The sequence below is a fragment of the Lampetra fluviatilis genome, chromosome 67 (assembly GCF_964198595.1).
Source record: "Lampetra fluviatilis chromosome 67, kcLamFluv1.1, whole genome shotgun sequence".
Taxonomy (NCBI): Eukaryota; Metazoa; Chordata; class Hyperoartia; order Petromyzontiformes; family Petromyzontidae; genus Lampetra; species Lampetra fluviatilis.
The window spans coordinates 1365492-1392733 of record NC_136341.1 but is presented as its reverse complement, the minus strand read 5'-3'; the positions used below and the strand labels follow the sequence as shown (position 1 = coordinate 1392733).

At 53.2% G+C, this 27242-nt stretch overlaps 1 protein-coding gene across 2 annotated transcripts in view; it reads left to right on the top strand.

The window, feature by feature from the left end:
* Positions 1–27242, top strand: part of LOC144952368 (fibroblast growth factor 14-like) — a 176832-nt gene that overhangs the window by 133596 nt on the left and 15994 nt on the right. For both annotated transcript variants that reach the window (XM_078882758.1, XM_078882757.1), the window contains exon 2: positions 19914–20024. In XM_078882758.1, the coding sequence (XP_078738884.1) occupies positions 19914–20024 (111 nt within the window). The remainder of the gene's footprint in view (positions 1–19913; positions 20025–27242) is intronic.

Genomic DNA, 27242 nt, shown 5'->3' with positions numbered 1-27242 from the left:
CAGTCATGTTGATGTTGATTCTCGTGACAATTCAGCCATGTTGATGTTGATTCTCGTGACAATTCAGCCATGTTGATGTTGATTCTCGTGACAATTCAGCCATGTTGATGTTGATTCTCGTGACAATTCAGCCATGTCAATGTTCAGACTTGTGGCAATTCAGTCATGTTGATGTTGATTCTCGTGACAATTCAGCCATGTCAATTTTCAGACTTGTGGCAATTCAGCCATGTCAATGTTCATACTCGTGGAAATTCAGCCATGCCAGTGTTCAGACTCGTGGCAATTCGGCCACATAGATGTTGAGACTCGTGGCAATTCAGCCATGTCAATGTTGATAGTCGTGACAATTCAGCCATGGAATGTTCACACTCGTGACAATTCAGCCGCGTGGATGTTCACACTCGTGACAATTCAGCCGCGTGGATGTTCAGACTCGTGACAATTCCGCCATGTGGATGTTCAGACTCGGGACAATTCAGCCGCGTGGATGTTCACACTCGTGACAATTCAGCCGCGTGGATGTTCACACTCGTGACAATTCAGCCGCGTGGATGTTCAGACTCGTGACAATTCAGCCATGTGGATGTTGAGACTCGTGGCAATTCAGCCGTGTCAATGATCAGACTCGTGGAAATTCAGCTACCTGAATATTCAGACTCGTGGCAATTCAGCCGCGTGGATGTTCAGACTCGTGACAATTCAGCCGCGTGGATGTTCAGACTCGTGACAATTCAGCCGCGTGGATGTTCAGACTCGTGACAATTCAGCCGCGTGGATGTTCAGACTCGGGACAATTCAGCCGCGTGGATGTTCACACTCGTGACAATTCAGCCGCGTGGATGTTCAGACTCGGGACAATTCAGCCGCGTGGATGTTCACACTCGTGACAATTCAGCCGCGTGGATGTTCAGACTCGTGACAATTCCGCCATGTGGATGTACGCCCGTTACTTGCAGACTTAATTCACACGGACGGCTACTGCCACTGGGGTTGCTCTAGGCTACGCCACACGGCTGCTATGAATGTCCACGCGATGATGACGATGATGATGGAAGAAAGGCAATTCGTTGAGCTATCATTTGCGACAGGCTTCTGACAAAAGAGCAGAGGTGTGGACTCGAGTCATGTGACTTGGACTCGAGTCAGACTCGAGTCATGAATTTGATGACTTGCGACTCGACTTGGACTTGCATAACAATGACTTTGTCCCACCTATGAGATGTGGACTCGAGTCATGTGACTTGGACTCGAGTCAGACTCGAGTCATGAATTTGATGACTTGCGACTCGACTTGGACTTGCATAACAATGACTTTGTCCCACCTCTGCAAAAGAGCGACATCGTTCAGTGGGCTGGTTTATAAAAAAATGTTTGTAGTTGTAGTTTCAACCCCTTCCCTACCCCCTTCACTACCGTCATACTAATGCACAGAGACAGCTGCCAATGGGGGTGCTTTAGGCTAGACCCACATGGCAGCAGCAGCAGCAGCAATCATCAACCATCTTACTCGGGTCCCAAAGGCGACTCATCAGGGTTACTCCCCCGCTTGCTCTACGTTTTACTTGTGTGTAGTGTGTGTGTGTAGTGTGTGTATGTGTGTAGTGTTGTATGTGTGTGTGTAGTGTGTGTGTGGTGTGTGTATGTGTGTGTGTAGTGTGTATGTGTGTGTATGTGTGTAGTGTTGTATGTGTGTGTGTAGTGTGTGTGTGGTGTGTGTATGTGTGTGTGTGTAGTGTGTGTATGTGTGTAGTGTTGTATGTGTGTGTGTAGTGTGTGTGTGGTGTGTGTATGTGTGTGTAGTGTGTATGTGTGTGTGTGTAGTGTGTGTGTAGTGTGTATGTGTGTAGTGTTGAATGTGTGTGTGTAGTGTGTGTGTAGTGTGTGTAGTGTGTGTGTGTATGTGTGTGTAGTGTGTGTAGTGTGTGTGTGTAGTGTGTGTATGTGTGTAGTGTGTATATGTGTGTAGTGCGTGTGTATAGTGTGTGTATGTGTGTGTAGTGTGTGTAGTGTGTGTGTGTAGTGTGTATATGTGTGTAGTGTATGTGTGTAGGTGTGTGTAGTGTGTCATGTGTGTAGTGGTGTGTGTAGTGTGTGTAGTGTGTGTGTGTGTGTAGTGTGTGTATGTGTGTAGTGTGTGTGACGTGTGTGTAGTGTATGTGTGTGTGTAGTGTGTGTAGTATGTATAGTGTGTGTAGTGTATGTGTGTGTAGTGTGTGTATGTGTGTAGTGTGTGTATGTGTGTAGTGTGTGTGACGTGTGTGTAGTGTATGTGTGTGTGTGTATGTGTGTGTAGTGTGTGTGACGTGTGTGTAGTGTATGTGTGTGTATGTGTAGTGTGTGTGGGGAGCGGTCGTGTAGCGGTTAGCGCGCTGCGCAATAAACCCGGCGACCCGGGTTCGATTCCCGCTCACGGTCAACACCAGTGACGATTATCTGAGCTGGTCCTGGGCCTCCGCTAGGTCGACTCAGCCTCAAAAGAGTACCTGGTGCGGTGCGGTGTGTAAACATCTCCACTGGGAAGACAAAGGGGGCCAGGCGTGGTGCTGGCCACCCACCCCCTCGTGTGCCGTGCCGGCCTTCATAGGTGATGCTCGCTAACAGCACTTGCCCCTACAGTCTGTTAGAGGCTACACGGGGGATCTTTGTCTGTGTCTACCTTCATAGGCGCTGCTGCTACGAACAGCACTTGCCCCTACAGTCTGTTAGAGGCTACACGGGGGATCTTTGTCTGTGTCTACCTTCATAGGCGCTGCTGCTACGAACAGCACTTGCCCCTACAGTCTGTTAGAGGCTACACGGGGGATCTTTGTCTGTGTCTACCTTCATAGGCGCTGCTGCTACTAACAGCACTTGCCCCTACAGTCTGTTAGAGGCTACACGGGGGATCTTTGTCTGTGTCTACCTTCATAGGTGCTGCTGCTACTAACAGCACTTGCCCCTACAGCCTGTTAGAGGCTACACGGGGCATTCTTGATTTGGTATAAAATAAAATGAATCATGGTCTGCTGTCTCAGCAACACCTGATGATGGACGCTTGTGTTGCGCCCGAAACGTCGTGATTTATTTTATTCTATGGGGCATGTTTGTCTCTGTATGTCTTTGAATGTGTGTTGCACTTCTTCTTGGTTCTTTCGGTAAAGTCACGTAGAAGGGAAGTAATAAAATAATAAAAATAAAACATAATAAAATAATTCTCACGACGTTTCGGCCACAACGCAAGCAGCCGTCCTCAGGTGAAGAACAGGTCTGTCGGGGAGACAGCGTCTGAACCAAGAAGATGAATCCCTGCAGTCACGAAAGCTTTAAATCGAAATACGTTGCACTTTTTTCGCATCATATCACTACCCCTATCACTACCCCAACCCCTATCACTATCCCAACCCCTAATCACTACCCCTATAACTACCCCAACCCCTATCACTACCCCAACCCCTATCACTACCCCAACCCCTATCACCACCCCAACCCCTATCACTACCCCAACCCCTATCACTACCCCAACCCCTATCACTACCCCAACCCCTATCACCACCCCAACCCCTATCACTACCCCAACCCCTATCACCACCCCAACCCCTATCACCACCCCAACCCCTATCACTACCCCAACCCCTATCACTACCCCAACCCCTATCACTACCCCAACCCCTATCACTACCCCAACCCCTATCACTACCCCAACCCCTATCACTACCCCAACCTCTATCACCACCCCAACCCCTATCACTACCCCAACCCCTATCACTACCCCAACCCCTATCACTACCCCAACCCCTACCACTACCCCAACCCCTATCACTACCCCAACCCCTATCACTGCCCCAACCCCTATCACCACCCCAACCCCTATCACTACCCCAACCCCTATCACTACCCCAACCCCTATCACTACCCCAACACCTATCACTACCCCAACCCCTATCACTACCCCAACCCCTATCACTACCCCAACCCCTATCACTCCCCCAACCCCTATCACTACCCCAACCCCTATCACTACCCCAACCCCTATCACTACCCCTATCACTACCCCTATCACTACCCCAACCCCTATCACTACCCCAACCCCTATCACTACCCCAACCCCTATCACTACCCCTATCACTACCCCAACTCCTATCACTACCCCAACCCCTATCACTACCCCAACCCCCATCACTACCCCAACCCCTATCACTACCCCAACCCCTATCACTACCCCAACCCCTATCACTACCCCAACCCCTATCACTACCCCTATCACTACCCCAACTCCTATCACTACCCCAACCCCTATCACTACCCCAACCCCCATCACTACCCCAACCCCTATCACTACCCCAACTCCTATCACTACCCCTATATCTACCCCAACCCCTATCACTACCCCTATCACTACCCCAACTCCTATCACTACCCCAACCCCTATCACTACCCCAACCCCTATCACTACCCCAACCCCTATCACTACCCCTATCACTACCCCAACCCCTATCACTACCCCTATCACTACCCCAACCCCTATCACTACCCCAACCCCTATCACTACCCCAACCCCTATCACTACCCCAACCCCTATCACTACCCCAACCCCTATCACTATCCCAACCCCTATCACTACCCCAACCCCTATCACTACCCCAACCCCTATCACTACCCCTATCACTACCCCAACCCCTATCACTACCCCAACCCCTATCACTACCCCAACCCCTATCACTACCCCAACCCCTATCACTACCCCAACCCCTATCACTACCCCAACCCCTATCACTACCCCAACCCCCATCACTACCCCAACCCCTATCACTACCCCAACTCCTATCACTACCCCAACCCCCATCACTACCCCAACCCCTATCACTACCCCAACCCCTATCACTACCCCAACCCCTATCACTATCCCAACCCCTAATCACTACCCCTATAACTACCCCAACCCCTATCACTACCCCAACCCCTATCACTACCCCAACCCCTATCACCACCCCAACCCCTATCACTACCCCAACCCCTATCACTACCCCAACCCCCATCACTACCCCAACCCCTATCACCACCCCAACCCTATCACTACCCCTATCACTACCCCAACCCCTATCACTACCCCAACCCCTATCACTACCCCAACCCCTATCACTACCCCAACCCCCATCACTACCCCAACCCCTATCACTACCCCAACTCCTATCACTACCCCTATATCTACCCCAACCCCTATCACTACCCCTATCACTACCCCAACTCCTATCACTACCCCAACCCCTATCACTACCCCAACCCCTATCACTACCCCAACCCCTATCACTACCCCAACCCCTATCACTACCCCAACCCCCATCACTACCCCAACCCCTATCACTACCCCAACTCCTATCACTACCCCTATATCTACCCCAACCCCTATCACTACCCCTATCACTACCCCAACCCCTATCACTACCCCTATCACTACCCCAACCCCTATCACTACCCCAACCCCTATCACTACCCCAACCCCTATCACTACCCCTATCACTACCCCAACCCCTATCACTACCCCAACCCCTATCACTACTCCAACCCCTATCACTACCCCTATCACTACCCCAACCCCTATCACTACCCCAACCCCTATCACTACCCCAACCCCTATCACTACCCCAACCCCTATCACTACCCCTATCACTACCCCAACCCCTATCACTCCCCCAACCCCTATCACTACCCCAACCCCTATCACTACCCCTATCACTACCCCAACCCCTATCACTACCCCAACCCCTATCACTACCCCTATCACTACCCCAACCCCTATCACTACCCCAACCCCTATCACTACCCCAACCCCTATCACTACCCCTATCACTACCCCAACCCCTATCACTACCCCAACCCCTATCACTACCCCAACCCCTATCACTACCCCTATCACTACCCCAACCCCTATCACTACCCCAACCCCTATCACTACCCCAACCCCTATCACTACCCCTATAACTACCCCAACCCCTATCACTACCCCAACCCCTATCACTACCCCAACCCCTATCACTACCCCAACCCCTATCACTACCCCAACCCCTATCACTACCCCAACTCCTATCACTACCCCAACCCCTATCACTACCCCAACCCCTATCACTACCCCAACCCCTATCACTACCCCAACCCCCATCACTACCCCAACCCCTATCACTACCCCAACCCCTATCACTACCCCAACCCCTATCACTATCCCAACCCCTATCACCACCCCAACCCCTATCACTACCCCAACCCCTATCACTACCCCAACCCCTATCACTACCCCAACCCCCATCACTACCCCAACCCCTATCACCACCCCAACCCTATCACTACCCCAACCCCTATCACTACCCCAACCCCTATCACTACCCCAACCCCTATCACTACCCCAACCCCTATCACTACCCCATCCCCTATCACTTTCCCAACCCCTATCACTACCCCTATAACTACCCCAACCCCTATCACTACCCCAACCCCCATCACTACCCCACCCCCTATCACTACCCCAACCCCTATCACTACCCCTATAACTACACCAACCCCTATCACTACCCCTATAACTACCCCAACCCCTATCACCACCCCAACCCCTATCACTCCCCAACCCCTATCACTACCCCAACCCCTATCACCACCCCAACCCCTATCACTACCCCAACCCCTATCACTACCCCAACCCCTATCACTACCCCAACCCCTATCACTACCCCATCCCCTATCACTACCCCATCCCCTATCACTACCCCATCCCCTATCACCACCCCAACCCCTATCACTACCCCAACCCCTATCACTACCCCATCCCCTATCACTACCCCATCCCCTATCACTACCCCATCCCCTATCACTACCCCAACCCCTATCACTACCCCAACCCCTATCACTACCCAACCCCTATCACTACCCCAACCCCTACCACTACCCCAACCCCTATCACTACCCCAACCCCTATCACTACCCCATTCCCTATCACTACCCCATCCCCTATCACTACCCCAACCCCTATCACTACCCCAACCCCTATCACTACCCCAACCCCTATCACTACCCCTATCACTACCCCAACCCCTATCACTACCCCAACCCCTATCACTACCCCAACCCCTATCACTACCCCTATCACTACCCCAACTCCTATCACTACCCCAACCCCTATCACTACCCCAACCCCTATCACTACCCCAACCCCTATCACTACCCCAACCCCCATCACTACCCCAACCCCTATCACTACTCCAACCCCTATCACTACCCCAACTCCTATCACTACCCCAACCCCCATCACTACCCCAACCCCTATCACTCCCCCAACCCCTATCACTACCCCAACCCCTATCACTATCCCAACCCCTAATCACTACCCCTATAACTACCCCAACCCCTATCACTACCCCAACCCCTATCACTACCCCAACCCCTATCACCACCCCAACCCCTATCACTACCCCAACCCCTACCACTACCCCTATCACCACCCCAACCCCTATCATTACCCCAACCCCTATCACTACCCAACCCCTATCACTACCCCTACCCCTATCACTACCCCAACCCCTATCACTACCCCAACCCCTATCACTACCCCAACCCCTATCACTACCCCAACCCCTATCACTACCCCAACCCCTATCACTACCCCTACCCCTATCACTACCCCTATCACTATCACTACCCCAACCCCTATCACTACCCCAACCCCTATCACTACCCCAACCCCTATCACCACCCCAACCCCTATCACTACCCCAACCCCTATCACTATCCCAGCCCCTATCACTACCCCTATCAATACCCCAACCCCTATCACTAGCCCAGCCCCTATCACTACCCCTATCACTACCCCAACCCCTATCACTACCCCTATCACTTTCCCAACCCCTATCACTACCCCTATCACTATCCCAGCCCCTATCACTACCCCTATCACTACCCCAACCCTATCACTACCCCAACCCCTATCACTACCCCAACCCCTATCACTACCCCTATCACTAGCCCAGCCCCTATCACTACCCCAACCCTATCAATACCCCAACCCCTATCACTACCCCAACCCCTACCACTACCCCTATCACCACCCCAACCCCTATCATTACCCCAACCCCTATCACTACCCAACCCCTATCACTACCCCTACCCCTATCACTACCCCAACCCCTATCACTACCCCAACCCCTATCACTACCCCAACCCCTATCACTACCCCAACCCCTATCACTACCCAACCCCTATCACTACCCCTACCCCTATCACTACCCCAACCCCTATCACTACCCCAACCCCTATCACTACCCCAACCCCTATCACTACCCCAACCCCTATCACTACCCCAACCCCTATCACTACCCCAACCCCTATCACTACCCCTATCACTATCACTACCCCAACCCCTATCACTACCCCAACCCCTATCACTACCCCAACCCCTATCACCACCCCAACCCCTATCACTACCCCAACCCCTATCACTACCCCAACCCCTATCACTACCCCAACCCCTATCACTACCCCTATCACTACCCCAACCCCTATCACTACCCCAACCCCTATCACTACCCCAACCCCTATCACTACCCCAACCCCTATCACTACCCCAACCCCTATCACTACCCCAACCCCTATCACTACCCCTATCACTACCCCAACCCCTATCACTACCCCAACCCCTATCACTACCCCAACCCCTATCACTACCCCAACCCCTATCACCACCCCAACCCCTATCACTACCCCAACCCCTATCACTACCCCTATCACTATCACTACCCCAACCCCTATTACTACCCCTATCACCACCCCAACCCCTATCACTACCCCAACCCCTATCACCACCCCAACCCCTATCACTACCCCAACCCCTATCACTACCCCTATCACCACCCCAACCCCTATCATTACCCCAACCCCTATCACTACCCAACCCCTATCACTACCCCTACCCCTATCACTACCCCTATCACTATCACTACCCCAACCCCTATCACTACCCCTATCACTACCCCTATCACTACCCCTATCACTACCCCTATCACAACCCCTATCACTACCCCAACCCCTATCACTACCCCTATCACTACCCCAACCCCTATCACTACCCCTACCCCTATCACTACCCCTATCACTATCACTACCCCAACCCCTATCACTACCCCTATCACTACCCCTATCACTATCCCAGCCCCTATCACTATCCCAGCCCCTATCACTACCCCTATCAATACCCCAACCCCTATCACTAGCCCAGCCCCTATCACTACCCCAACCCCTATCACTACCCCTATCACTATCCCAACCCCTATCACTACCCCTATCACTATCCCAGCCCCTATCACTACCCCTATCAATACCCCAACCCTTATCACTAGCCCAGCCCCTATCACTACCCCTATCACTACCCCAACCCCTATCACTACCCCTATCACTATCCCAGCCCCTATCACTACCCCTATCACTACCCCAACCCTATCACTACCCCAACCCCTATCACTACCCCAACCCCTATCACTACCCCTATCACTAGCCCAGCCCCTATCACTACCCCAACCCTATCAATACCCCAACCCCTATCACTACCCCAACCCCTATCACTACCCCTATCACTAGCCCAGCCCCGATCACTACCCCTATCACTACCCCAACCCCTATCACTATCCCAGCACCCACCCACGCACCCACTAACTCACCCACCCACTCACCCACCCACCCACTCACACACTCACCCACTCACTCACTCACCCACCCACCCACTCACCCACTCACCCACCCACTCACTCACCCACTCACTCAGTTTGTCACTCAGTCACCCGCTCACTCGGTCAACCACTCACTTGATAACCCAATCACTCAGTTACTCACTCACTCACCTGCTCACTCGGTCAACCACTCACTCACCCACCCACTCACTCACCCACTCACTGACTCGGTCACCCACTCACTCACCCACTCACTGTCCCACTCACTCATCCACCCACTCACGCACTCACCCACTCACTCACCCACCCACCCACTCACTCACCCACCCACCCACCCACTCACCCACCCACCCACCCACTCACCCACCCACCCACTCACCCACCCACCCACTCACCCACCCACTCACCCACCCACTCACTCACTCACCCACCCACCCATTCACTCACCCACCCACCCACCCACTCACCCACTCACTATCCCACTCACTCACCCACCCACTCATGCACTCACCCACTCACCCACCCACTCACCCACTCACCCACCCACTTACCCACCCACCCACCCACTCACTCACCTACCCACTCACTCAGTTTGTCACTCAGTCACCCGCTCACTCGGTCAACCACTCACTTGATAACCCACTCACTCATTTACTCACTCACTCACCTGCTCACTCGGTCAACTACTCACTCACCCACTCACTCACCCACCCACTCACTCACCCACTCACTGACTCGGTCACCCACTCACTCGGTCACCACTCATTCGCTCACTCATTAATTTGCCCAGCCATTCAGTAACTTACCCACTCATCCTCTTGTTCACTCACCCATCGACTGACTGACCCACTCACCCACCTACTCACTGTATAACAATAACCCTGTGTGTTCTGACGTTTGGGCCACCCAGTATAAGAAACACGTTCCTTCAGAGTGGGCAGGTAGGAACTTGGTTGGACAGTGCATTCGTAGACGACAGACAGACAAATAATCCCTGGTGGGAAGTGTGGAATTTTGGACCACTCTGTATAAAAAACAACCCTATGCGTTCTGGCTTTTAGGCCACCCTATATAATGATACCGCTATGTGTCTTGACTTTTGGACCATATATATAATACTAACATTTAGTGTCCTGACTTTTGGGCCTCCCTGTATAATAATACTCGTACGTGTCCTGACTGTGTGTGTTGACACGGCTGAGATGCCCAGGAGTTCAAGGTTGTGGGTGTCTCTCTCCGTATCGCTGGCTTCATAATGGCCGTGTCAGAGACACGTGGGTTGACACGGCTGAGACGCTGAGGTCAAGGTTCAACAGACCGCTGGGGCAAGTGCTGTTAGTATCGAGTAGCAGCAGCACCTATGAAGGTAGACACAGACAAAGGTCCCCCGGGTAGCCTCTCACAGACTAGGGGCAAGTGCTGTTAGTAGCGAGTAGCAGCAGCACCTGTGAAGGTAGACAGACAAAGGTCCCCCGTGTAGCCTCTAACAGACTGCTGGGGCAAGTGCTGTCAGTAGCGAGTAGCAGCAGCGCCTGTGAAGGTCGACACAGACAAAGGTCCCCCGTGTAGCCTCTAACAGGCTGTAGGGGCAAGTGCTGTGAGTAGCGAGTAGCAGCAGCACCTGTGAAGGGCGACACAGACAAAGGTCCCCCGTGTAGCCTCTAACAGGCTGTAGGGGCAAGTGCTGTGAGTAGCGAGTAGCAGCAGCACCTGTGAAGGGCGACACAGACAAAGGTCCCCCGTGTAGCCTCTAACAGGCTGTAGGGGCAAGTGCTGTGAGTAGCGAGTAGCAGCAGCACCTGTGAAGGGCGACACTGTGGCACACGAGGGGGTGGGTGGGCCAGCGCCACGCCCGGCCGCCTTTGTCTCTCCCCAGTGGCGCTGTTTACCACACCGTACTAGGAACTCATTTGAGGCTGAGTTGACCTAGGGGGGAGGGCCCAGATCATCTTCACCAGTTGTTGGTGGCCGTGAGCGGCGATCGAACTCGGGTGGCAGGGTTCGTAGCGGGGCGCGCTCACCGTTGCGCCACCGCTCCCCGCTGAATGTGTCGCACGTACGCGGTGCGTGCGTGTGCGTGCGTGTGCGTGTGCGTGCGTGTGTGTGCGTGTGCGTGAGTGTGTGTGCGTACGCGGTGCGTGTGTGTGCGTGTGCGCGCGTGTGCGTGCGTGTGTGTGTGTGACACATTCGGGTGCCAAGTTGATTGTTGCGTCACCAGGTGAGGTCTCAGGAGACCAGGACAGATGAGTCTCATTCACAAGGGTGGGTGGATGGGTGAGTAAATGTTTGAGTGGATGGGTGGGTGAGTGGGTGGATGGGTGAGTGAGTGAGTGGGTGAGTAAATGTTTGAGTGGATGGGTGGTTGAGTGGGTGGGTGGGTGGGTGAGTGAGTGAGTGGGTGGGTGGGTGAGTAAATGTTTGAGTGGATGGGTGGGTGAGTGGGTGGATGGGTGAGTGAGTGGGTGAGTAAATGTTTGAGTGGATGGGTGGTTGAGTGGGTGGGTGGGTGGGTGAGTGAGTGAGTGGGTGGGTGGGTGAGTAAATGTTTGAGTGGATGGGTGGGTGAGTGAGTGGGTGGATGGGTGAGTGAGTGAGTGGGTGGGTGAGTAAATGTTTGAGTGGATGGGTGGTTGAGTGAGTGGGTGGGTGATTTGAGTGGGTAAGTGAGTGGGTGGGTGAGTAAATGTGTGGGTGAGTGGGTGAATGAGTGAGTGGGTGGTTGAGTGAGTGAGTGGTTGAGTGAGTGAGTGGTTGAGTGAGTGGGTGAGTGAGTGAGTGGGTGAGTGGGTGGGTGAGTGAGTGAGTGGATGGGTGAGTGGGTGAGTGGGTGGGTGGGTGAGTGAGTGAGTGAGTGGGTGGGTGAGTGAGTGAGTGGTTGAGTGAGTGGTTGAGTGAGTGGGTGAGTGAGTGAGTGAGTGGGTGAGTGGGTGGGTGAGTGAGTGAGTGGATGGGTGAGTGGGTGAGTGGGTGGGTGGGTGGGTGAGTGAGTGAGTGAGTGGGTGGGTGAGTGAGTGAGTGAGTGGGTTGGTGAGTGGGTGGGTGAGTGGGTGGGTGGGTGGGTGGGTGAGTGAGTGGGTGAGTGAGTGAGTGAGTGGGTGAGTGGATGGGTGAGTGAGTGGGTGGGTGAGTGGGTGGGTGGGTGAGTGGGTGGGTGGGTGGGTGAGTGAGTGGGTGGGTGGGTGAGTGAGTGAGTGAGTGGGTGAGTGAGTGAGTGGGTGGGTGAGTGGGTGGGTGAGTGGGTGAGTGAGTGGGTGAGTGAGTGGGTGGGTGAGTGAGTGGGTGAGTGAAACGTATGAACAAGTCGCCCGCACTGAACAATAGCCCAGAGCTCAGTGCGCTTTACCTGGTTAATGCGAGTTTAGTTGACTTCCAGAGTTAAACTGATTATCTGCTGCTGCTGGTTTGGTGGTAGCGGTTCTCAACCACAGCCAGCAACACAGAGATGTTGACTACCTCGCCTGGTCTACAGGAGGTCGCGGGTTCGATCCCAACCCTGACGATGCCTGCTGCTGTATATTTAGAGTCTGCGTCTCTCTCTTTCATCATCATCACGGTGGCCAGGAGATGTTAACTACCTCGTCTGGTATACAGGAGGTCGCGGGTTCGATCCCTGACCCTGACGATGCCTGCTGCTGCTGTATATTTGGAGTCTGCGTCTCTCTCTCATCATCAGGGTGGCTAGGAGATGTTAACTACCTCGCCGGGTCTACAGGAGGTCGTGGGTTCGATCCCGACCCCAGACGATGCCTGCTGCTGTATATTTGGAGACTGCGTCTCTTTCATCATCATCATCACGGTGGCTAGGAGATGTTGACTACCTCGCCTGGTATACAGGAGGTTGTGGGTTCGATCCCGACCCCAGACGATGCCTGCTGCTGTATATTTGGAGACTGCGTCTCTTTCATCATCATCATCACGGTGGCTAGGAGATCTTAACTACCTCGCCGGGTCTACAGGAGGTCGTGGGTTCGATCCCGACACCAGACGATGCCTGCTGCTGTATATTTGGAGACTGCGTCTCTTTCATCATCATCATCACGGTGGCTAGGAGATGTTGACTACCTCGCCTGGTATACAGGAGGTCGTGGGTTCGATCCCGACACCAGACGATGCCTGCTGCTGTATATTTGGAGACTGCGTCTCTTTCATCATCATCATCACGGTGGCTAGGAGATGTTGACTACCTCGCCTGGTCTACAGGAGGTCGCGGGTTCCATCCAGACCCTGACGCCGCCTGCTGCTGTAGCTGCTGTATATTTGGAGTTTGCGTGTCTCTCTCCCCATGGTCGGATGGATTTTTCTCCGGGTCCCTGCGGTTTTTCCCCTCCACGTGTATGATTAACTTCACGCATTGAGAGTGTTTGAGGACTGCTATAAATTCCCGTGCGACGATGGAAAGCCACTTTGTCGGGCTATCATTTGCAGTAGCCAGGTTCACTTCTGAAAAAAATAAAATCTGGTCGCTCAGCGGGCTTTACCTGGCTAATTTTTTAAAAATAGTTTAATAAAGTCACGTAGAAGGGAAATAATAAAATAATAAAAATAAAACATAATAAAATAATTCTCACGACGTTTCGGCCACAACGCAAGCAGCCGTCCTCAGGTGAAGACCAGGTCTGTCGGAGAGACAGCGTCTGAATGAACACCACCAGGCTTGGCATATACGCTGCCAAGCTTGGTGGTGTTCATTCAGACGCTGTCTTTCCGTTTATGCCAAGCTTGGTGGTGTTCATTCAGACGCTGTCTTTCCGTATATGCCAAGCTTGGTGGTGTTCATTCAGACGCTGTCTTTCCGTATATGCCAAGCTTGGTGGTGTTCATTCAGACGCTGTCGTTCCGTATATGCCAAGCTTGGTGGTGTTCATTCAGACGCTGTCTTTGTGTATATGCCAAGCTTGGTGGTGTTCATTCAGACGCTGTCTTTCCGTATGTGCCAAGCTTGGTGGTGTTCATTCAGACGCTGTCTTTGTGTATATGCCAAGCTTGGTGGTGTTCATTCAGACGCTGTCTTTCCGTATATGCCAAGCTTGGTGGTGTTCATTCAGACGCTGTCTTTTCGTATATGCCAAGCTTGGTGGTGTTCATTCAGACGCTGTCTTTGTGTATATGCCAAGCTTGGTGGTGTTCATTCAGACGCTGTTTTTTCGTATATGCCAAGCTTGGTGGTGTTCATTCAGACGCTGTCTTTTCGTATGTGCCAAGCTTGGTGGTGTTCATTCAGACGCTGTCTTTCCGTATATGCCAAGCTTGGTGGTGTTCATTCAGACGCTGTCTTTTCGTATATGCCAAGCTTGGTGGTGTTCATTCAGACGTTGTCTTTTCGTATATGCCAAGCTTGGTGGTGTTCATTCAGACGTTGTCTTTTCGTATATGCCAAGCTTGGTGGTGTTCATTCAGACGTTGTCTTTTCGTATATGCCAAGCTTGGTGGTGTTCATTCAGACGCTGTCTTTCCGTATATGCCAAGCTTGGTGGTGTTCATTCAGACGCTGTCTTTCCGACAGACCTGTTCTTCACCTGAGGACGGCTGCTTGCGTTGTGGCCGAAACGTCGTGAGAATGTTATCTTATTATGTTTTATTTGTATTATTGTATTATTTCCCTTCTACGTGACTTTACCGAAAGAACCAATAAGATGAATCCCTGCAGTCACGAAAGCTTTAAATCGAAACCTTTATATTTTTGTTCATCATAATGATACCGACCGGGCAGAAATGATCCCGTGTACATGTAGAACGGTTCTAGCCGAGCTATTAATTCTTTGATATATCCATTGACCTTGTGCTGCTGGCTCACCTTTTGACATTCACTGGTCTAACATCGGCGCAGAGACGATGTGTGATACAGGAGGCTGTGGCTCTGATGTAGGCCGATCAGTGAGTGTAGCGGTGGCTAGGAGATGTTGACTACCTCGCCTGGTGTGCAGGAAGTCGTGGGTTTAGATCCCGACACCCTGGTCCCTCATTATTGGAACCTCATTTGCCAGTAAAAATATGATAATTGGTATTTTACCCTTTTATCTGGCAACAGAACTGACGCCTTTTTTTACAAGGAGTCATGTTTGCATAGACCACAATACCTGCAGTCATAATGCGCCTTTTGGCGTCATCTGGTCCAACCCATGTGAGACTAGGCTCTAAGGAAAGCTGTCTCGGGTGTGGACCAATCAACTTCAAGGACAGTGCATACATTATCAGAGTTGTGTTTTTTGTTTGCATTATGACTGCAGGTATTGTGACCTATGCAAACATGACTCCTTGTTAAAAAAAGGTGTCAGTTCTGTTGCCAGATAGAAGGCTAAAAAAACAATTACCCTGGTGCCTGTTGTATATTTGGAGTTTGCCGTTTTCTCTCTCCCTGTGTTGGCATGGATTTTTTTCCATGTCCTCCGCCTCCCCCCCCCCCCCCCACCACGTTTAGCATCAACGTCGCCACGCGTTTCGAGAGTTTATTTGGCTGCCCCCGATTTAAATGTCCAGTTGACGACGACGATGAGGCCACTCCGTTTTGGTAGCCACGAAGGCTTATGAAAACGAGCCACAAAGCCTCGGGTGGTGAGGGCCTTGCCCGGGTAAAATAATCGTTTATAGCTTTAGTTTAGAGGTTAACTACCTCGCCTGGTCTTCTTAGGTTTTTTTTTTCTTTTTATTTTTTTTTCGGTAAAGTCACGTAGGTCAAAATTAATGAAAATAAAATAAAATAATATATTTTATTTATTTTATTTTATTTTCATTAATTTTGACCTACGTGACTTTACCGAAAAAAAAAAACCTAAGAAGATGATTCCTTGCAGTCACGAAAGCTTCAAATCTAGAATACCTCGCCTGGTATACACAGGAGTCCGTCGGTTCGATCCCAACCCTAACGCCGGTCGTATATTCGGAGTTTGCGTGTCCATCTGCGTGACTTCGCCGAAAGAACCAACGAATATGAATGAATCTTCTTGGTTCTTTCGGTGAAGTCATCACGTTGAAGGGAAACAAACAATAAAATGCTCACGACGTTTCGATTGCAACACAAGCAATCATCATCAGTTGGGAAAACCAAATGTTCTTGCCGTGGTTTTCACACCTGATGATGATTGCTTGTGTTGCAGTCGAAACGTCGTGAGATTTGTATTGTTTTATGTTTTTATTATTTTATAGTTTAGTATTTGTATTATTTAATTGGTTTCTATTTTCATTATTTAATTGTTTAATATTTTTATTGTTCAACAATTTATTATTTTATTGTTTAATATTTGTATTATTTAATTGTTTTATATTTTTTTGTTTAATGTTTTTTATTATTTTATTAATTAATATATTTATTATTTATTTGTTTAATATTTTTATTGTTCAACAATTTTATTATTTTACTGTTTAGTATTTTTTATTATATAATTGTTTTATATATTTTTTATTTTGTTGTTTTATGTTTTTATTATTTTATTGCTTAATATTTTCATTATTTAATTGTTTAATATTTTCATTATTTTATTGTTTAATATTTTTATTATTTTATTGTTTTATATTTTTATCATTTTATTGTTTCCCTTCTACGCGACTTTACCGAAAGAACCAAGAAGAGGGTGCAACACACATTCAAAGACATACAGAGACAAACATGCCCCTATAGAATAAAATAAATCACGACGTGATTTCAACCCCTGCAGTCATGAAAGTTTTAAGTCGAAAATTTTCTCTCTCTCCCCCCGTGGTCGCGTGTGTTTTTCTCCGGGTCCCTGCGGATCCCACCCATCCCCCCCCCTCTCTCTCTCTCTCCACATTTAGAATCATTGCGAAGGATGAGCTCCCTGGCAGTCTCAGCGGCGAGGCCCTTACACCTGGTTACATAAAAATAACAATGCGGTTTTAGCAACAGACACAATAATATCCAACGGTTTCATCTTGAGTTTGAAGCTTTCGACAAAGTCACGGAGGTAGAAAATATAAAATAAATCGCGACGTTTCGATCGCAACACAAGCATCCGTCATCAGGTGTGAAAGCACGGCTTGGGTTGTGCCCGAAACGTCGTGCTTTATTTTATTTTATACCCACGTGACTTTACCGAGTGAACCAAAGGCTCTAGAACGGTTTCTTTTTCTTTAAAGTGTCAAGGCCGATGCGTCCGTTCGCGCCATCGCCACCATTCTCAAGGAACGTTCGTCTGCATCTTTACTCCGCTCGGCGTATCGGCGATGCCCTTGCGGCAGAGGTCGCAAACGGGTTTTGATTCCTTACCCCCTGTACCCGTACCCGGCCGCACCAGGGTCGAAAACGGGTACCCGTACCCTACCCGATACCCGGCTACCCGTACCCGGCCGGGTATCGGGTAGGTTATCGGGTACCTGATTGCGACCTCTGGGATGAAGCCATGTTGCAGGCGCGGGTGGGTTGATTCTAGGAACTTGAATTGTGAGAAGAGACAAGACGTTGGGAAATAAGTGACAATCACGGTGACTCGCCAGTGACTCGTGGCCTACCCGTACCCGTACCCGGCCGCACCAGGGTCGCAAACGGGTACCCGTACCTGGCCGGGTACGGGTAGCCGGGTATCGGGTAGGGTACGGGTAGCCGGGTATCGGGTAGGGTACGGGTATCGGCTAGGGTACGGCTAGGGTACGGCTAGGGTACGGGTATCGCTAGGGTACGGCTAGGGTACGGCTAGAGTACGGCTATCGGCTAGGGTACGGCTAGGGTACGGGTATCGCTAGGGTACGGCTAGGGTACGGCTAGAGTACGGCTATCGGCTAGGGTACGGGTAGGGTACGGGTATCGGGTACCCGGTTGCGACCTCTGCCGTGCGGTGACGATCGGCATCCGTGGGCGTGGGAACATCTCGACACCTCCGAGCTATTTGCGGCATTAGTTTCCTTCCGTCGTCGTCTCGACGGGCCACCTCGCGGCTCCGCCACGGGGCTCGCGCGGCGGACAGGCAGATGTTGACTGCCTCGCCTGGTCTACAGGAGGTCGTGGGTTCGATCCCGACCCCTGACGATGCCTGCTGCTGCTGTATATTTGGAGTTTGCGTCTCTCTCTCTCATCATCATCACGGTGGCTAGGAGATGTTGACTGCCTCGCCTGGTCTACAGGAGGTCGTGGGTTCGATCCCGACCCCTGGCGATGCCTGCTGCTGCTGCTGTATATTTGGAGTCTGCGTCTCTCTCATCATCATCATCACGGTGGCTAGGAGATGTTGACTGCCTCGCCTGGTCTACAGGAGGTCTGTGTCTCTCATCATCATCATCACGGTGGCTAGGAGATGTTGACTGCCTCGCCTGGTCTACAGGAGGTCGTGGGTTCGATCCCGACCCTGACGATGACCTGCTACTGCTGTATATTTGGAGTCTGCGTCTCTCTCATCATCATCACGGTGGCTAGGAGATGTTGACTACCTCGCCTGGTCTACAGGAGGTCGCGGGTGCGATCCCGACCCCTGACGATGCCTGCTGCTGCTGCTGTATATTTGGAGTCTGCGTCTCTCTCTCCTCGTGGTCGCGTGGACTTTTCACCACCTCCCTGCCGGTTCTTCCCCTCCAAATTTAGAATCAACATCACCGCTATGAATTTCCACGGCGATGACGACGATGACGATGGCTGCGGGGTCGCGGGGTCGAGGGGTCGCGGGGTCGCGGGGTCGTGGGGTCACCTGTGAACGAGAGCTACGTAGCAGCTCAGTAGTGGGGCCAGACCTGGTAACATAATCGAAAAGTCGTAGTTTGACTTTTTTTTCGATGGAGCGGAAATGGAGTGGAAAGTGCCGCGCTATGTTGTCTGTGTAGCAGCACTTGCCCCCGTCTCTTGCTAGCAGTGACACCTTTGTCTGTGTAACAGCACTTGCCCCATCTCTTGCTAGCAGTGACACCTTTGTCTGTGTAGCAGCACTTGCCCCCATCTCTTGCTAGCAGTGACACCTTTGTCTGTGTAACAGCCCTTGCCCCCATCTCTTGCTAGCAGTGACACCTTTGTCTGTGTAGCAGCACTTGCCCCCATCACTTGCTAGCAGTGACACCTTTGTCTGTGTAGCAGCACTTGCCCCCATCTCTTGCTAGCAGTGACACCTTTGTCTGTGTAGCAGCCCTTGCCCCCATCTCTTGCTAGCAGTGACACCTTTGTCTGTGTAACAGCCCTTGCCCCCGTCTCTTGCTAGCAGTGACACCTTTGTCTGTGTAACAGCCCTTGCCCCCGTCTCTTGCTAGCAGTGACACCTCTGTGGGTGCGTGCGTCTGTCCGTGTGCGCCGTGCAGAGCTCCAGCTGAAGGGCATCGTGACGCGGCTCCACTGCCGCCAGGGCTACTACCTGCAGATCCACGGCGAGGGCGCCATCGGCGGCACCAAGGACGAGGGCAGCCACCTGGGTGAGGGCGCTGCGCACACGCACACACGCACACACGCACACAGACACACGGACACACGCACACGGACACACGCACGCGGACACACGCACACGGACACACGCACGCGGACACACTCGCAGACACAGACACACAGACACGCGCACACACGCACACAGACACACGCACACGGACACACGCGCACGAACACACGCGCACGGACACACGCACACTGACACACGGACACACGCGCACGGACACACGCACACAGACACACGCACGCACACACACAGACACACACGGACACACGCACACGGACACACGCGCACGAACACACGCACACGGACACACGCACACTGACACACGGACACACGCGCATGGACACACGCACACAGACACACGCACGCACACACACACGGACACACGCACACACGCATACACGGACACACGCACACACGGACACACGCACACGCACAGACACATGCACACGGACACACGCACACAGACACACGGACACACGCACACGGACACACGTACGGACACACGCACACGGACACACGAACACTGACACACGGACACACGCGCACGGACACACGCACACGGACACACGCGCACGGACACACGCACGGACACACGCACACTGACACACGGACACACGCGCACGGACACACGCACACGGATACACGCACACGGACACACGCATGGACACACGGACACACGCACACACAGACACACACGCACGGACACACGCACACACAGACAAACACGCACACGGATACACGCATACAGACACACGAACATACGCGCACGGACACACGCACGGACACACGCACAGACACACGCACACACGCACGCACACACGCACACAGACACACACGCACACGGACACACGCTCGGACACACGCGGGGACACACGCGCATGGACACACAAGATGAAGACAAAGATTCCCCCTATAGACCGTTGGGGCAAGTGCTGTTAGCGAGCACCTATGAAGGCTACCGGCACTGTGGCCACGAGGGGGTGGGTGGCCAGCACCACGCCCGACCGCCTTTGTCTCTCCCAGTGGCGAGGCTTACACACCGCACCCGGTACTCATTTGAGGCTGAGTCGACCTAGGGGAGGCCCAAGACCGGTTCAGATAATTGTCACTGGTGTCTGCCGTGAGCGGGAATCGAACGTGGGTCACCGGGTTGGCAGCGCAGCGTAGCGCTAAGCACTGGGGTCTACATCCCTTTCAGTGGGATCACAATGGCCGTGTCAGAGACATTGAGACCCTGGGTCTGGGTGTCTCTCTCTCAGGGGGTTCACAATGGCCGTGTCAGAGACACTGAGATCCTGGGTTCAAGCCCTGTGTCTGGGTGTCTCTCTCTCAGGGGGTTCACGATGGCCGTGTCAGATACACTGAGAGCCTGGGTCTGGGTGTCTCTCTCTCAGGGGGTTCACAATGGCCGTGTCAGAGACACTGAGAGCCTGGGTCTGGGTGTCTCTCTCTCTCAGGGGGTTCACAATGGCCGTGTCAGATACACTGAGAGCCTGGGTCTGGGTGTCTCTCTCTCAGGGGGTTCACAATGGCCGTGTCAGATACACTGAGAGCCTGGGTCTGGGTGTCTCTCTCTCAGGGGGTTCACAATGGCCGTGTCAGAGACATTGAGAGCCTGGGTCTGGGTGTCTCTCTCAGGGGGTTCACGATGGCCGTGTCAGTGACATTGAGACCCTGGATTCAAGCCCTGGGTCTGGGTGTCTCTCTCTCTCAGGGGGTTCACAATGGCCGTGTCAGAGACAGTGAGTTGACACTGCTGAGATTCTGGGGTGGAGAGTAAATGTGTGAGCGATAGGGTGAGTGTGTGGGTGAGTGAGTGTGTGGGTGAGTGAGTGTGTGGGTGAGTGAGTGTGTGGGTGAGTGAGTGTGTTGGTCAGTAAATGGGTGGTTGAGTAAATGGGTGGGTGAGTAAGTGTGTGGGTGGGTGGGTGAGTGGGTGGGTGAGTAAATGGGTGGGTGAGTGGGTGGGTGAGTGTGTGGGTGAGTGTGTGGGTGAGTGGGTGGATGAGTGAGTGGATTGGTGAGTGAGTTGGTGAGTGAGTGGGTGGGTGAGAGAGTGGGTGGGTGAGTGGGTGAGGTGAGTGGGTGAGTGAGTGGGTGGGTGAGGTGAGTGGGTGAGTAAGTGTATGAGGTGAGTGAGTATGTGGGTGAGTGAGTGTGTGGGTGAGTGAGTGAGTGGGTGAGTGTTGTGGGTGGGTGAGTGGGTGAGGTGAGTGGGTGAGTGAGTGAGTGGGTGAGTGTTGTGGGTGGGTGAGTGGGTGAGGTGAGTGGGTGAGTGAGTGAGTGGATGAATGAGTGGGTTGGTGAATGAGTGGGTGGGTGGGTGGGTGAGTAGCAGGTGAGTGGGTGAGTGAGTGGGTGAGTGAATGTGTGGGTGAGTGGGTGAGTGAGTGGGTGGGTGAGTGAGTGGGTGAGTGAATGTGTGGGTGAGTGGGTGGGTGAGTGAGTGAGCGTGTGAGTGAGTGTGTGGGTGAGTGAGTGGGTGACTGAGTGAGTGAGTGGGTGACTGAGTGAGTGAGTGGGTGAGTAGCGGATGAGTGGGTGTGTGGGTGAGTGAGTGAGTGACTGAGTGAGTGTGTGGGTGAGTGAGTGGGTGGGTGTTAGAGTGAGTGGGTGAGTGTGTGGGTGAGTGGGTGACTGAGTGAGTGAGTGGGTGACTGAGTGAGTAAGTGGGTGAGTGAGTAGTGGTTGAGTGTTCGAGAGACGCAGAATCATCACCACTGTCATCCGCCACCCTCTGCCATTGTGAGCCTGTGGGGGGGGGGGAGGTGTGAAGTGGGTGGGAGGGCTTTGGGGGGTGGAGGGGAGGGGCGGGTGGTTTCCCGCGCATGCGCACGAGCGCCGCGCCCTTGCCGCGCCGCTCGTCACGCTCACGAGGAGCGCGTTGCCTGGCCGCGCCGCCGCCCGCGTTGCCACGGCAACCGCCGGATTTTTACTCTTCGCGGAGTCGGTGGGGGCCTCGGAGCCCCCCACGCCCCCCACGCCCCTCCCCCCTCCGTCCTTCCCCCCACCCCTCCTGTCCCCCTCCCCTCAATGTGGGTGAGTGAGTGGGTGGGTGAGTGAGTGGGTGAGTGAGTGTGTGGGTGGGTGTGTGGGTGAGTGAGTGGGTGGGTGAGTGTGTGGGTGAGTGTGTGGGTGAGTGTGTGGGTGGGTGAGTGTGTGGGTGGGTGAGTGTGTGGGTGAGTGTGTGGGTGAGTGAGTGTGTGGGTGAGTGTGTGGGTGAGTGGGTGAGTGGGTGAGTGAGTGTGTGGGTGGGTGAGTGTGTGGGTGAGTGTGTGGGTGAGTGTGTGGGTGAGTGTGTGGGTGGGTGAATGAGTGAGTGGGTGGGTGAGTGGGTGAGTGAGTGGGTGGGTGAGTGTGTGGGTGAGTGTGTGGGTGAGTGAGTGTGTGGGTGAGTGTGTGGGTGGGTGAGTGTGTGGGTGAGTGTGTGGGTGGGTGAGTGGGTGAGTGGGTGGGTGAGTGAGTGGGTGGGTGAGTGCGTGAGTGGGTGAGTGGGTGGGTGAATGAATGAGTGAGTGGGTGAGTGAGTGAGTGAATGTGTGGGTGAATGAGTGGGTGGGTGGGTGAGTGGGTGAGTGAGTGGGTGAGTGAGTGTGTGGGTGAGTGTGTGGGTGAGTGAGTGAGTGGGTGAGTGGGTGGGTGAATGAATGAGTGGGTGATTGAGTGGGTGAGTGGGTGGGTGAGTGTGTGGGTGAGTGTGGGTGGGTGAGTGAGTGAGTGGGTGTGTGTGTGGGTGGGTGAATGAGTGAGTGGGTGGGTGAGTGTGTGGGTGGGTGAGTGGGTGGGTGAGTGAGTGGGTGGGTGAGTGGGTGGGTGAATGAATGAGTGGGTGAGTGAGTGAATGTGTGGGTGAGTGAGTGGGTGGGTGAGTGGGTGAGTGAGTGGGTGAGTGTGTGGGTGGGTGAATGAGTGAGTGGGTGGGTGAGTGAGTGGGTGGGTGAGTGAGTGGGTGGGTGAGTGTGTGGGTGAGTGGGTGAGTGGGTGAGTGGGTGGGTGAATGAATGAGTGAGTGGGTGATTGAGTGGGTGAGTGGGTGGGTGAGTGTGTGGGTGAGTGTGTGGGTGAGTGAGTGAGTGGGTGTGTGTGTGGGTGGGTGAATGAGTGAGTGTGTGGGTGGGTGAGTGGGTGGGTGAGTGAGTGGGTGGGTGAGTGGGTGGGTGAATGAATGAGTGAGTGGGTGAGTGGGTGAGTGAGTGAGTGGGTGAGTGAGTGTGTGGGTGAGTGGGTGAGTGAGTGGGTGAGTGGGTGGGTGAATGAATGAATGAATGAGTGGGTGACTGAGTGGGTGAGTGAGTGAGTGGGTGAATGAGTGAGTGGGTGAGTGAGTGGGTGAGTGAGTGAGTGGGTGAGTGAGTGAGTGAGTGAATGTGTGGGTGAGTGAGTGGGTGGGTGGGTGGGTGAGTGTGTAGGTGAGTGTGTGGGTGAGTGTGTGGGTGAGTGGGTGGGTGAGTGTGTGAGTGGGTGAGTGGGTGAGTGAATGAATGAGTGAGTGGGTGAGTGGGTGGGTGAGTGGGTGGGTGAGTGAGTGGGTGAGTGTGTGGGTGAGTGGGTGGGTGAGTGGGTGATTGAGTGGGTGAGTGTGTGGGTGAGTGTGTGGGTGAGTGAGTGGGTGAGTGTGTGGGTGGGTGAATGAGTGAGTGGGTGAGTGGGTGAGTGGGTGAGTGAGTGGGTGAGTGGGTGGGTGGGTGAATGAATGAGTGAGTGGGTGATTGAGTGGGTGAGTGGGTGGGTGAGTGAGTGGGTGAGTGTGTGGGTGAGTGTGTGGGTGAGTGAGTGAGTGAGTGGGTGAGTGAGTGAGTGAGTGAGTGAGTGAATGTGTGGGTGAGTGAGTGGGTGGGTGGGTGGGTGAGTGTGTAGGTGAGTGTGTGGGTGAGTGTATGGGTGAGTGGGTGGGGTGAGTGTGTGAGTGGGTGAGTGGGTGGGTGAATGAATGAGTGAGTGGGTGATTGAGTGGGTGAGTGGGTGGGTGAGTGAGTGGGTGAGTGCGTGAGTGGGTGAGTGGGTGGGTGAATGAATGAGTGAGTGGGTGAGTGAGTGAGTGAGTGAATGTGTGGGTGAGTGAGTGGGTGGGTGGGTGAGTGGGTGAGTGGGTGGGTGAGTGTGTGGGTGAGTGAGTGAGTGGGTGGGTGAATGAATGAGTGAGTGGGTGAGTGGGTGAGTGAGTGAGTGGGTGAGTGAGTGAGTGTGTGGGTGAGTGGGTGAGTGAGTGGGTGAGTGGGTGGGTGAATGAATGAATGAGTGAGTGGGTGACTGAGTGGGTGAGTGAGTGAGTGGGTGAGTGAGTGGGTGAATGAGTGAGTGGGTGAGTGAGTGGGTGAGTGAGTGAGTGAGTGAGTGGGTGGGTGGGTGGGTGAGTGAGTGAGTGGGTGAGTGGGTGGGTGAGTGGGTGAGTGAGTGAGTGGGTGAGTGACTGAGTGAGTGACTGAGTGGGTGAGTGGGTGGGTGAGTGGGTGGGTGGGTGAGTGGGTGAGTGAGTGGGTGAGTGGGTGGGTGTGTGAGTGAGTGGGTGAGTGGGTGGGTGAATGAAAAGTGAGTGGGTGAGTGGGTGAATGGGTGAGTGAGTGGGTGAGTGGGTGGATGAGTGAGTGGGTGGGTGAGTGGGTGGGTGGGTGAGTGGGTGAGTGAGTGAGTAGTGGGTGAGTAGCAGGTGAGTGAGTGGGTGGGTGAGTGAGTCGGTAAGTGGGTGAGTAAGTGAATAGTGGGTGAGTGAGTGGGTGAGTGAATGTGTGGGTGAGTGGGTGACTAAGTGAGTGAATGGCTTGAACCCAGGATCTCAGTGTCTCTGACACGGCCATTGTGGACCCCCTGAGAGAGAGAGACACCCAGACCCAGGGCTTGAACCCAGGATCTCGGTGTCTCTGACACGGCCATTGTGAACCCCCTGAGAGAGAGAGACACCCAGACCCAGGGCTTGAACCCAGACTCTCAGTGTCTCTGACACGGCCATCGTGAACCCCCTGAGAGAGAGAGAGACACCCAGACCCAGGGCTTGAACCCAGACTCTCAGTGTCTCTGACACGGCCATTGTGAACCCCCTGAGAGAGAGAGACACCCAGACCCAGGGCTTGAACCCAGACCCTCAGTGTCTCTGACACGGCCATCGTGAACCCCCTGAGAGAGAGAGAGACACCCAGACCCAGGGCTCGAACCCAGACTCTCAGTGTCTCTGACACGGCCATTGTGAACCCCCTGAGAGACACCCAGACCCAGGGCTTGAACCTAGTCTCTCAGTGTCTCTGACACGGCCATTGTGAACCCCCGAGAGAGAGAGACCCAGACCCAGGGCTTGAACCCTGAACCCAGGTTCTCAGTGTCTCTGACACGGCCATCCTGAACCCCATGAGAGAGAGAGACACCCAGACCCAGGGCTTGAACCTAGTCTCTCAGTGTCTCTGACACGGCCATTGTGAACCCCCGAGAGAGAGAGACCCAGACCCAGGGCTTGAACCCTGAACCCAGGTTCTCAGTGTCTCTGACACGGCCATCCTGAACCCCATGAGAGAGAGAGACACCCAGACCCAGAGCTTGAACCTAGTCTCTCAGTGTCTCTGACACGGCCATTGTGAACCCCCTGAGAGAGAGACACCCAGACCCAGGACGATAACAGTGATAAGTGTGATAGAGGTGGTGATGACTGTGATGTTAGTGACGATGGTGATGTTAGTGACGATGATGATAGTGACGATGACGATGGTTAATGAGAGTGGTGACTGATGATAGTGACAGTGGTGAGTGTGATGGTAGTGGCAGTGATGATGATGATGGTAGTGATGATGAATGATGAGTGTGATGGTAGTGATGATGAATGATGAGTGTGATGGTAGTGATGATGGTGATGGCAGTGATGAGTGTGATGGCAGTAATGATGATGATGGTAGTGATGATGGATGATGATGATGGTAGTGATGATGGATGATGATGAGAGTGATGGTAGTGATGATGGTGGTGGTGATATGGATGATGCTTAATGATGAGTGTGATGGTAGTGATGATGGATGATTATGATGGTAGTGATGATGGATGATGAGAGTGATGAGTGATGGTAGCGATGATGATGGTGGTAGTGATGATGATGATTAATGATGAGAGTGATGGTAGGGATGAAGGATGATGATGGTGGTGGTGGTGATGATGATGGTGGTAGTGATGATGATGGTGGTGGTGGTGGTAGTGATGATGGATGATGATGAGTGTGATGGTA